We start from the raw sequence: 12,870 nt of genomic DNA, 5'->3' as shown, positions 1-12,870 counted from the left end.
GAGTGGTTACTGTTTAGCCTCGAAGAGATACGTTGCTTGTTCAGTGCTGTGGGAAGGTTTCCTTTTATCAGAGCCCGGGTAATATTATCTAAGAGTAAACATTCAGTACCAGAGTATACATCGGATGATACGTATTTAGAAATTAGGGTAAGGGTTATTCTGAAAAAAAACTGTGACAAGAAAAAAGTTTGTTCACAAGGGAGGAATGACAAATATATTTTTAGATGGCTAATTTTACAACTTTTTCCAGTACTCCATCTACAGCACATTTGACTTACTATACCAATCTTTAAAATAACACATTTAAGGGATCTAAAGTGTTTTGTAGTCTTAAATATTGAGTTTTTATTGGCCTTAAAAATCTCCTGTTGGCCAGGCTTTATATTCTGTGTGTGTGTGTGTGTGTGTGTGTGTGTGTGTGTGTGTGTGTGTGTGTGTGTGTGTGTGTGTATGTGTGTGTGTGCGTGTGTGTGGTGTGTGCGCGTGTGTGTGCGCGTGTGTGCGCGCGTGTGTGCGCGAGTGTGTGCGCGTGTGTGCGTGTGTGTGCGTGCGTGTGCGTGCGTGTGTTACCTTTGGTCATGGGACATGGTCATAGAGCGGATTCCTGCGTCGCAGCCTGGGTACGTGAACAGCTGTTTGAAGTTGTGGACCTGCCAGACGGAGACCACGCCTCCGTCTCCGCCCGTCAGCAGGTACTGGCCGTCCCGACTCAGGTACATGGCCTGGCAAAGAGGGACGGAGGATACGCTTATTATTCACCTTTGAATGAGCTGAGAGTCGCATGTTCTGGTGTTGGGACATTCCAAACATTACAGCTCATGTCAGATTGTAGTGTACTTCCAATGCATGCAGTGCAGTGTGAGAAGAGTTCCTATCCTGCCTTTGATCATCTGTACCGGTCCTTAAACGCTTAAATAAAGCCCTCGCAGCAAAGCTCTTCACTGTAGAACCACATGCATAAATAGTCTCAGAATAGGACTGGAGGTCTGGGACCAGTTTGTCTCTTTATGTCAGAGTAAAAGCTCATACAGCAAGGTCATGTGATCCCACAAAAGATCCCAGGTCAGCGCCACCCTCCTGAGGGGCTTTCTGTACGCAGACCCTGACTGGCAACAAAGATGGCTCCCCACAGCGAGGCTCGGAGATTTACTCGTCTCATCTGCTTTCCCTGCAAACTGTAACAGCCGAATGGTTCCCCGGGGGATCTGGCGTACACAACTCAAGCGTCGTGTTGGAGTCTATTAAGGGCGCAGTGCATAGTGGAGGCTCACACTGAAGCAGTTCGGAGCATCAATCAGAGAGAAACCCAGCCGGTGAAATGACGAGGCAGAATGCGAGTTCTGAAAGCAGCTAATGACACTAATTCAGAGTGTTTCTCCTTCGTGGGTTTCACGACACAGAGTTCGGTTGTGGCCGCTTTGCAGAGATGCAGCAGGAGACACTTCAATCATCAGCAGCATGTGTGTTGAATCAGGCTCGCATTAAATGGGAAAATGAAACTTAAACTGAAGTCATTTTCAGGAACTTGAAGAAAAGATAAATAACCCTTCAAGAGCGATACGTACACAGTGGACGGACGTAGAAACCGTGCAGCCTAAATTAACCAAATGTTTTGTATAGAAAGTCTTTGTGGAATTTCCTACCACACTGCGAATTAAATGAGCTCTGTTTCTCATTACGCACGCACTTAAGATGGGCACAACACACACACACACACACACACACACACACACACACACACACACACACACACACACACACACACACACACACACACACACACACACACACACACACACACACACACACACACACACACACACACACACACACACACACACACACACACACACACACACACACACACACACACACACACACACACACACACACACACACACACACACACACACACACACACACACACACACACACACACACACACACACACACACACACACACACACACACACACACACACACACACACACACACACCGATGCGTCGCATGCTGCTCTCTGGCGAGAGGCCTGGAGAATCAATCCCTCCTAATCGCTGTGTTAGATCATCCTCCAGGACGTCTGGGAATGGAGCATGACTGAGTGCAGCGCTGCTCTGATTGGTGTGGGTCTGTTTTGTGTGTACTGTAATTGTCTTGTGTATCAACATTCAGAGTTAATCTGACAACAATAAAGATGATGCTCAACTCAACCCGATATGATCAATGCAGTTCAATTGGAGTACAGAGCAAACGAGTACATAAGAATAATATGATCCATTATATATAAAAGATTGATCGTTTTTTTTATTTTACGTAAAGCAGTAATTCCATTTTAGGCCACTTGGGAGCAGCAGAAGAAGATAACATCACAAAACTGACATTATCAACTTAACATGCTAACAAAGCGCTAGGCTAACACAACCAGCACACACAACATTCGTTTCCATGTGGAGAAGTTCTAACGTCCACCTGATGAGTGTAAATTCAATATGTATGTAAAGGTTGGCTCTTCTTTGCTCTTAACCATCTCCTGGGGAGAATAACTGCTTCTTTAGCTGCTAAATGCTTCACTGTTTCACTAGCTGCTCACTATGTCTGCGGTTTGATTCAAGGGAAAGTAAAACAATTGCCTGATGTGGCTGAAAAAGCTATGGGTAAAAGCTGAGAGTGGATCAAAACGGTAGAGATGCGCGCAATTAAATCAAAACAATACGCAGAAAGACATTAAACCGCTCTGTAGAGCCGAGCCGCTCTCCCAGCAGCCCCTCTAACGTTACCTGAAGTCATTTAATCCTCTGTTAATATGAAGCTATTCACTAGCACAGCTTTACATTCGATATATGTTTTTAATAAGCAGCCACATCGAGTCATTCCTTGAGCAGATGACATACTACACAGTAAAAAGAAAGAGGGAAGATAAGAGCTGTTTACCAGGGACTGTGTTATATTAATATACCTGTGTATGTACTAATGGAGTCCATGACCTTATGCAGCCCAGCAGGAGGCCGAGCGCTGGCAGACATGTCAGCCAGGCCAGGTAGGAGGCTGCAGACAGGCTCTATAAATCAGCCACTGGGCGGTCAAACAAGATGGCCGATGGCTCTGTGGGAGCCAAGATGGCTACTCGGGCTCGGGTGACTAAAACATGACTGCAGCAGCTACACATGCACTTTTAATGCCCATATTTCCTCCATCTTTCGGGGAACAGTGGGTGGATTTTGGGCTGGGGAAGGTAACAAAGTGTAATTTATGGTGCCGTTAATCCCCCTGTTACACAGACCAAAGCAGGGGGAAAACTGCTGGAATGGTTACACTGCCTGAGTTATACTAGTACTTAAAAGGCTGTAATCCATTCAGTATGGCTTCTGTCACTCGATGCTGCTATTAGACTAGGATGCCGACTGTTAGCCTGTCATCTAACCTCTGACTCCAGATGCCAATACATTTACAGTGCAAACACTCTCTCTTCTTCAGTATTCCTCTCCTGTTCTAAGTGGATACTGCAGGCCAGGACAAACACTTATTTATCCTGGAGTCACACCGAGCTGAGGCTCTGAGGGCGGAGGAGATTGATTCTGGTATGTACATGAGCGCACTAACTACTACAGCGTCAGACCAGGGGGGTTGAGACTCACAGCCTCACTCCGAGATGTTAGCATTTTCCTAATGCCATCTGACATGGCTGGAATTTACAACAGCAGAGAGTGGGCAGCGGTCCACATTGTTCCCAAGTCCCAGCTTCACCGCTTCAGAGGGAACGCTAGGAAACTCTACAAGCGTCTAAAAGCATCATTAGTTTCTCTTAAAGACACAATAAAATATTCTGCAACCTGCAAACTGAACACTTGCAACTTTCCCCGTGATGCTAACACAATCCATCAGCATTTGTCTGTGTGTGCTCGTTAATCACGACTTGTGCGAGTCATATATTTGTGGCTTTGTGCAGCAGCGGCCGGCTGGCAGGTTAGGAGCTAGAGCCAGAGGTCTGCTAATGGGAAACAGGCGTGCGGCTGTCTGTCAGAGCTAGCTTACATTTCCCAGGCCAAACCGGAAACAAAGGGTCATGAAACCAAAGGCAGTAGCCGCTATCTTGTGTCACTCTCACCACGAGGGAGGAAATGTGGGAAACGGGGAATGTGTCGTCTTGTGCTGCAGGGTAGTTAATGGTGTTGGTGTCCAGAGCTGACCACTCCTCTGGAATGTTCTCCACCAACGACGCCGACGCAATCTGACCTGACAACTGGGCTGCGGATCAAAAGGACCATTTCCTCTGCTGTGTGCGTGTGAAAGGGAATAAAAGGGATGTGAAGCCGCACTTTGCCCCCAGGCGTGCAGACCCTTACCTTCCTCAAATGTGAAACCCTAAGAAAGCCTTTAATCAGTGAGAGGACATTTCACCCTGATGTGGTGCAGACACACATGTGCTAATGCACTTTCACATGCACGCTCACGCCAGTATTATGTTTCCCACCTTGATGCTGTCTTCCACCTCCATGTGTCTGAGCAGTTTGCCGTTGACACTGAAGTTACAAAACTGCCCCTTCTCGTAGTAGATCATGCAGTGTCCCTCGGTGGAGGACTGGATGAGACGAGGCCTCAGGCAGCGCTCGGGGCCCTCCAGGGTCCGCAGCAGGTCCCCATTCATGGAATGGATCAGACAAGGACCCTCTGAACAAACACAAGACAAAAAGACAAGTTAGAAAAGCAGACAATTTACATTAGTCAGTGTCTTTTGTTGTTACATTTTAACATGTATTTTGGAATGGAGCTCCTAATATTACTTAACTAATAAGTAAATTACATGAAAATTATAGAAAGCAACTTTGATAATGGATAATATGCATGCAAAGATTACAAAATGTGATTTCAGGCTCTAAAATATGGAGTTTCTTGCTTTTATCTTGTTCTAAATATCATGTTCAAATTAAGGTATGTTGGTTTTGGCGTTTGAAGACAAAACCTTGTTTAATGGATAAATCCAGAGAATATTCTGCAGAATAATGGATGATGAAAATAATTGTTAGTCGCAGCCCTAATTTGGACATATTATTAAAGACAGACAGACGGGCTCACCTTTGCAGCCGCTGACGACGAGACCCAGCTCTGCACACACACTCGCACACGTCACTTCACAGTCATGGCCCGTCAAGATGGCCCTTGGTGTGGTAAACTCTGCTGGAATAGACAAACAAAATAGGGTTTGTACTGTACTGTGTATAAAAGACAAAGACATCAAACAAATATATACTAGTTTTGGTCACTAGAGGGAGCAAAATGTAAAGGAAAAATGTTGTCGCCAACCATGTGAAAACAGACAAACTATAATGTATGAAATAAACAAGTTGTCATTATTCCATCAAAAAGGAAATGTGTTTTTTGTTTGAATGTATATGAACTGTAGCTTGCATTAGAGGTTTGAGCCCGTTACCCTGCACATGCTTTCACTCTCTCTTTCTAGCACTTGTCACTCTCCACCTCTCCTTATCTTTAAACCTTTTCCCCCCTCACTGCCGTCACTAGATCCAGATGTTTCTGCGAGAGCAAGTTCTAGTCCAAGTCATGAAGATTGTGTGATTTTGTTTTGGTTTGAGCTGTCTGAGTGAGAGACAAAACATAACCGCTCTTTATTCCTCCGTCTGTCTCCTCTGTCTGCAAGAAGATGCATAAAAGCATGGAGTTTCTATTCATTATATTTTATAACACATTTCAGGCAGAAACTATCGGTGAACATTTGATAATTGTGCTAACATGTTACATGGATGTACATTAAAGTGTCTTTGGTGTAACACAGAGCCCATTCAATACGTGACCTGGCGTTTGGAGGTCATGAGATTTCATGTCCCTTGGAGGGGGGTCTCGACTTTAAGTGACCTCAAGTTCAGCTTGAAACAAACTTGTCATTTTAATGATGGCATACTTTAGTCTTCCTGTTGTCACTTATATGTTTTTCTTGTGTTCTTTGTAGCCGTGTGACAATTATTTCAAACATATTTGTGTTTCAACCATCAACGGCTCCACAGCAATGCAGTTTAAGTCAAATAGTTTCCAATAAAGCAAACCTCGTAATTTAAGTACTTTTGAAAAGTGTAGTTTATTGCTGACATGGCCAAACTATTTAGTTTCCTAATTCAATTATATGACATAAAACTCAACACGGGTTCTCTAATAAGACAGAGAGGCTCTCTCCCGAAGCTAGAGCTACTGTTAAACCGTAATTAGATTTAGCAGAAAGACCTCTCGCAGACCATACTGCTGCTCGCTGAACCCTCTTGTAAAAAAGTTAACTCGAGGACAATCTGAACAGTCATACAGTCACGTATAAAGACGACATCAGCCATTTCAAAAATTTGAATAATAAAAAGAGTACATTATAAAAGATTATAATGGGATACAATCTATAGCAAATATGTTGTGTGTGCGATAAAATATATATTCAAAAATGAAACTTTGTACTTATAAGTGAAATCACATTTGAGTAAAGTCAGTTGATTGTTTCATCTCCCTACACCTGGCTCTCCTAAACTCTGGTCACACGTGGCACGGCAGCCTAAACATCTACATTTCATTTAGTTAACTGCTTTTAGTGACTTTGAGGATGTTAGCCAAACTCATGACCTACAAGCCTTTGGATTAAAGCATGATGTGGGATTCTGCTAGAGGAGATCAATAAAGCTGATATATTGGTGTATCAGTTAACCTCGCTAAGCCTCAACCTGCCATTTGGTTTGAATTAGCGCCACATCTGATTACAATCTTATACCTGTACGTGTGTGTGTGTGTGTGTGTGTGTGTGTGTGTGTGTGTGTGTGTGTGTGTGTGTGTGTGTGTGTGTGTGTGTGTGTGTGTGTGTGTGTGTGTGTGTGTGTGTGTGTGTGTGTGTGTGTGTGTGTGTGTGTGTGTGTGTGTGCGTGTGTGCGTGCGTGCGTGTGTGTGTGTGTGCGTGCGTGCGTGCGTGCGTGCGTGCGTGCGTGCGTGCGTGCGTGCGTGTCGAAAAGCCAGCTACTTGTGGATCCGGTTCAAAGTCGATAAATTACCAGATATCTACACCTATATAAAAAGCATTCAGCTAACTGTAAATAGTTCAAGTATGTTCAGGTTTGATACGCATAATTGTTCGTGGATCCAGACTTAACAACAACAAAAACTATACACTATATGCTGGAGTTTGTGTCTATGTTCATGGTAAAATGATGAAGATAAACATATACATGTAGCTGCACATGTGTTCTTCTGGAAACTACCGTCTCTAATCACAAAACAATAATTTACAATTAGAAAATTAAACATTGGTGCTCATTTTACAGAAACATAATATTTCAATCTTTTGTCTATTCATTCAAAACAATAGATATACAGTATAATTTACAGTACATCACTTAATAGAGGTCTCATTGAACTGCTCTCCACTCTGTGAGCAGCAGGTGGCGCTGGTGTCTGTGAAATATCTCTGCTGCAGTTCAGATGACAACATGTGCTTACAGCAGGAACCAAGCATGCATCAATGTGTACATGTGCATATCAGCCAATCAGAGGCATTTGCGTCAAGCTTATGAAGTGTGCAGGATGTTCCCGGCATTATGCATGAGGAGGAATGTGTGTACGCATGTGCTCTCATTCAAGACTTTATCTTGAAAGTGTTTCGTTTTTGGAAGAGGTATAAAGAAAAAGTCTGCTGTCTTTATGTATTCTGTGTGTGTGTGCATGTGTGCGTGCGTGTATGTGTGTGTGTGCGTGGTAAAGCTTCATGTCTAGGGGTGCCTGTGGTGTGGGGCAATGGAGCATCACATTGTGGTGGTGATGGGCTGGACGACGACTGCTTTGTCTGCTGCTGTAGCTGCAGTGTGGAAAACCACACACACACACACACACACACACACACACACACACACACACACACACACACACACACACACACACAGTACAGCACATGCATTGGTGCGTTGAAGAAAACCTCTTTGGACATGTAATAACTCCATAAACCAATCAATATACATTGCATTCTTAGAACTTTTGCAGTTGAATTGTTATACTTAAAATATGAATGACAATACGGATGTGAGTCAGCGGATTTAAATCCTCATCTAACCTCGGAACATACATTGTTCTTCTATAAGGAATTGCAGCTTTGAGGATGATTAAAATGAGGCTCTAAGGAAGCCATTTTGTTTCTGAATAATAAGCTGATCATCATTCATTTAAAAGTAGCTTTTCTTTTTTGCCATGTTGCTAATTTTGATTAAAATAAAGCAAAACAAAAGAGAAAAACAGGCTTAAAAGATGATGGCAGAGAATGAAATGATGATGTGTTGAGCTTCATTTTTTTTTGTTGAAAATCCCACTGAATTACTGTAACTTGTGGGAAGCAAATAGTTTTCTTGATTCCAACATCAGCGTGTATGAGGTAAGTGACACAGTCATCCACGCTGTCTCCAAAATAAAAACCCAATGTGGCTTATTAACCAAATCACAATTTGTCATACATTTCAGCTCATTTGTAATAGATCACTTAACAACATGTACGCCTATCTAAGCTGACCAAATTAGCACGGAGCAGGCTCAGGGCTGAGCAATGTGTGTGCGCTGCTTTGATCATGGCTGATGCCATATGTTATGGTAACGTAAGAGAGGCCCATGACATTTTTCACTTTTATCGACTAGTGTGACCTCGTGGCCCTCAGATGGTGGTGAACTTTCATGTGCTGGCCGACGACCCCCAACATAACATTTAACATCTCTAAGTGGCCCTCACTTTCACTCACATTAAAGACAGATTCTCACACACACACACACACCATATCTGGTCTCACAGAAAACTCTCACACAATCTCAAACACATTATCGAAAGCTGTTCCTGCTGCAACAGTGCTGCGAAATCCAATCTGTATGCCGGAGGCCGGGCCTGGTCAGACGAAACTAGTTGTTACTTTGCAGAGGGAGGCCGTAAATCACACAGTCACAACTGTCTGGGGGAGAGAGCACTCAGAGAATACCGTGTGTGTGTGTGTGTGTGTGTGTGTGTGTGTGTGTGTGTGTGTGTGTGTGTGTGTGTGTGTGTGTGTGTGTGTGTGTGTGTGTGGTGTGTGTGTGTGTGTGTGTGTGTGTGTGTGTGTGTGTGTGTGTGTGTGTGTGTGTGTGTGTGTGTGTGTGTGTGTGTGTGTGTGTGTGTGTGTGTGTGTGTGTGTGTGTGTGTGTGTGTGTGTGTACATATCGAGCTGGTTTGCCTGAGTACTTACTGCCCGGGCTCTCTCCAATGCTGTTGTGCTTCCCGTTCCAGTACCACAGCAGCAGGGTGGCGTCTCTGGAGCCTGACAGGACGTAGCAGTCTCCTCCGATGTACGACTCGGAGCGAGCCAGACACGTCACCACGTCACGATGTCCGAACACGATCTGCGTCAGTTTGCCTGCAAAAAGGTATTAAAACAACAATCGGCGTTTTTTAAACTGCAAACAAGAAATTACGCATTTATTAATGGATTTCAACATTTCGGTTTTGAGTTAAGTTAAGTTTATATTTTATCAAACCATGAGAGTCCCATTTAGTTTAAAATGTGCCTTTTTCAATAGACCTGGCCAAAACAGGTAGCAGGATATTCATTATTTTATTTAAGATTTTAAAACATTCAACCAGACTATTTAATTCAGTTGAAATTATTGATGTGATATTTGGGAGAGTATGCAGAATACACAAATGCAATTTTTGCAATTTCCGTACACGAGTTTGGGACAAAATACATAAGCACTCATAAACAAAACATTTCAATTCATTTGTTGGTCGTTCGTTGGAGCCACCTGCTGTTTCGGTTATCATCCGTCTGCCTGGCTAGGAGTTTTACAAGATCCACACAAGATCAGACATCTACTAATTCCTAGACAAGAATACATATTTGTTTAAACTGTGTGTGTGTGTGTGTGTGTGTGTGTGTGTGTGTGTGTGTGTGTGTGTGTGTGTGTGTGTGTGTGTGTGTGTGTGTGGTGTGTGTGTGTGTGTGTGTGTGTGTGTGTGTGTGTGTGTGTGTGTGTGTGTGTGTGTGTGTGTGTGCGTGTGTGCGTGCGTGTATGTGTGTGTGTGTGTGTGGACTTGCAGTGCTCCATGTGTATATATAAGGAGGCTAATTGCTGTCAGATTTGCAGACCACAGCCCCACCGTCGAGCTGTCTAATACTCATTACGCTCCTCATCGTGTGACCTCTGCAGTCAAACAGTGGAGAGTGTGCAACACATGACATTCCTGCCCGGGTGTCAAAATCCCTGTCCATTGGATAATCAAGCTGTATCTCACTGCAGAGGCGAGGGTCGTCATGCAACTGGGCAGGTCGCTGACTAAACTCCCAAAGAAGAACACACACATCAAAGATATAAAATGTTTGACATCTTTATAAACACTGACAATAAGTAATGATTGCTGCAGAAATAATGGCTACCATGCAGCTCATATTGAACACACACCGCTCACAGACACGCACACATGCATGCACACAGACACATGAAATTGGATGTGTGTGCACGCAGGCGTACGAGACTATGTGTTGTGTGCACGTGTACCAATCAAGTCTTGTAATTGATAAAATCCCTCAGTTCTTTAACCTGGGGGCTTCAGGGACCGCGGCAGCAGCTGTTGAGCGTGTGCGATTAAACTGTGTTCACGTTCCAGCCGCACAACCCGGTGGCAGCGACACAATAGAGCTATCTCTGTGCTCCATCCCTCCTCTATTAAAGGCGGGGGGCTGGCCTATAGAAATTGAATCGGAGTGTGTTGTATAGATGTGTGTAGGATTCTGAATGGGGTATCGGTAGAGGAGCGGCGTGCAGAGATGAGGCTTCAGACAGATTCATTTAGGACCCCTGACCTGATGGCATCTGTGTGTGTGTGTGTGTGTGTGTGTGTGTGTGTGTGTGTGTGTGTGTGTGTGTGTGTGTGTGTGTGTGTGTGTGTGTGTGTGTGTGTGTGTGTGTGTGTGTGTGTGTGTGTGTGTGTGTGTGTGTGTGTGTGTGTGTGTGTGTGTGTGTGTGTGTGTGTGTGTGTGTGTGTGTGTGTGTGTGTGTGTGTGTGTGTGTGTGTGTGTGTGTGTGTGTGTGTGTGTGTGTGTGTGTGTGTGTGTGTGTGTGTGTGTGTGTGTGTGTGTGTGTGTGTGTGTGTGTGTGTGTGTGTGTGTGTGCGTGCGTGCGTGCGTGCGTCTGCATTGCAGGCGTGTATGATAGAATATCTGGTAAGTCAGTTGGATAGAGGGAAATACAATGCCTCTATGAAAGACTAGAGTTTTTTCCAATTAGATCAAAAGGTTCCTATTTATGTCATTTAGCCTCATTTAAAGTTGCTCTAATCTAAATCACTGACCTCTACAATAGAAACGTGATGCATGTGCTACAAAAAGAATATCTTAAAGGAAATGATGCTGACTTGAAAGACATTAAGCTCAAATTGAAAAGGTATGGCACACATACCTTGAACTGGCAACAAAAAAAGAAGATTGTGCGCTACTGTCATAATGACAGCAAGTCATTGTGTAAATTGATTTCACTTGGAAAGTTACAATTCAGCACAGTGCAATGGAGCAGAGCACATCTGGAGCATAGACTGAATACTATTTTGTTTTCAGTATTAGAAAGCTAAGGTTTACCAGCGCCTGCTAGAGGCTGTAATATTCATTGCACTCCACGATTCAAGAGTGTTAAATGGTAAATGTTCTGTACTTATATAGCGCTTTATCCAGTCTTTACGACCCCTCAAAGCGCTTTACATACTACATGTCATTCACCCATTCATACAGAGCAGTGCCACTTGCTCTAGGACCTAACATTCACACACCGTTGGCCATGCCATCGGGAGCAACTCAGGGTTAAGTATCTTGCCCAAGGATACATCGACATGTTGGCTGTATGGGCTGGGATCAAACCCACAACCTTCTGGTTGAAAGACGACCGCACACCCTCGCAGCCACAGTCGTCCCATTAAACAAAATCAAATAGAAATATTGATGTTCTTTGTCTTCCTTTGAGTGTTACTAGTAGTGGGGCTAAAAGTGGGAGGTTTGTCCTGCGGATGGTGCTAGAGGAAAGGCAATGGGGAGTATTAACATAAGAGGTGTATACCTCTAATAGCATGTGGACATCACATTTCATGGAGGTATTTTATTAAGGGGCATCTTTTGTTGATATTTTAGCTTGTGGTTAACAATGAGGAACGCTCATTTTCAGGGTGGATTATGTGCTCAGTACATCTCATGACAATGTGCCCATTATATTTTGATACGAGTGCAAGAATGACATTTTATACACACTGATGTGGCTCATGTTCATGGCAATGTGACACATTTATTATATTCTGACAAATATTCTACAAAAGGTGTAGTGCATTTGAACTTTGAAGCTTAAAAAAAGAGGCTGTATTTAAGTTAAAAGTTTTGCATTTAATGTCTGCTGTGTCTAAGACATACAAACACTGCAGAAAAGATCCCATGCCAAGAGTTTAGAGGCAGACAAAATGTGCATGTAAAGACTTCAAATATGGTTTACCAAAAGAAAAATGGTATGACATGATGTGGCATTAAATTAAAACCGTGCTACCAAAGAAACAGAAGAGCGTTAGTGATCCTGATGATAGGAGGGGGGGGGGGGGGGGTGTAGCATGAAAATACCTGAGTCGGTGGAGTAAACCCGGAAGCTCTTGTCCCAAAAGCCGCACAGGAGGATGAAGCGGTTGTCGGCCGTGATGATGAAACACTGCGAGCTGATCTGAATGCTTTGATCCAGCAGGTCTGAGATCTGACGGCGATGACTGCCCACGTTACTGGCTGTAGAGAGGAAGACAGTTGAAATGAACAAATCAAATAAAAAAGGTAGGGTATGTACAAAGGTGCACATATATATTA

General features: G+C 43.7%; 1 protein-coding gene across 1 annotated transcript in view; it reads right to left on the bottom strand.

The window, feature by feature from the left end:
- The window catches only part of lrba (LPS-responsive vesicle trafficking, beach and anchor containing), a 185,724-nt gene that overhangs the window by 1,872 nt on the left and 170,982 nt on the right, over positions 1–12,870 (bottom strand). The window contains 5 exon segments of the mRNA XM_034086063.2: positions 571–722; positions 4,473–4,669; positions 5,075–5,176; positions 9,235–9,402; positions 12,637–12,792. Coding sequence (XP_033941954.1) covers positions 571–722; positions 4,473–4,669; positions 5,075–5,176; positions 9,235–9,402; positions 12,637–12,792 — 775 coding nt within the window.

This window comes from Pseudochaenichthys georgianus, chromosome 1, assembly GCF_902827115.2.
Source record: "Pseudochaenichthys georgianus chromosome 1, fPseGeo1.2, whole genome shotgun sequence".
In the NCBI taxonomy this organism is placed as follows: domain Eukaryota; kingdom Metazoa; phylum Chordata; class Actinopteri; order Perciformes; family Channichthyidae; genus Pseudochaenichthys; species Pseudochaenichthys georgianus.
The sequence above is the reverse complement of the archived record's forward strand: the minus strand, read 5'-3'. Positions and strand labels throughout refer to the sequence as shown.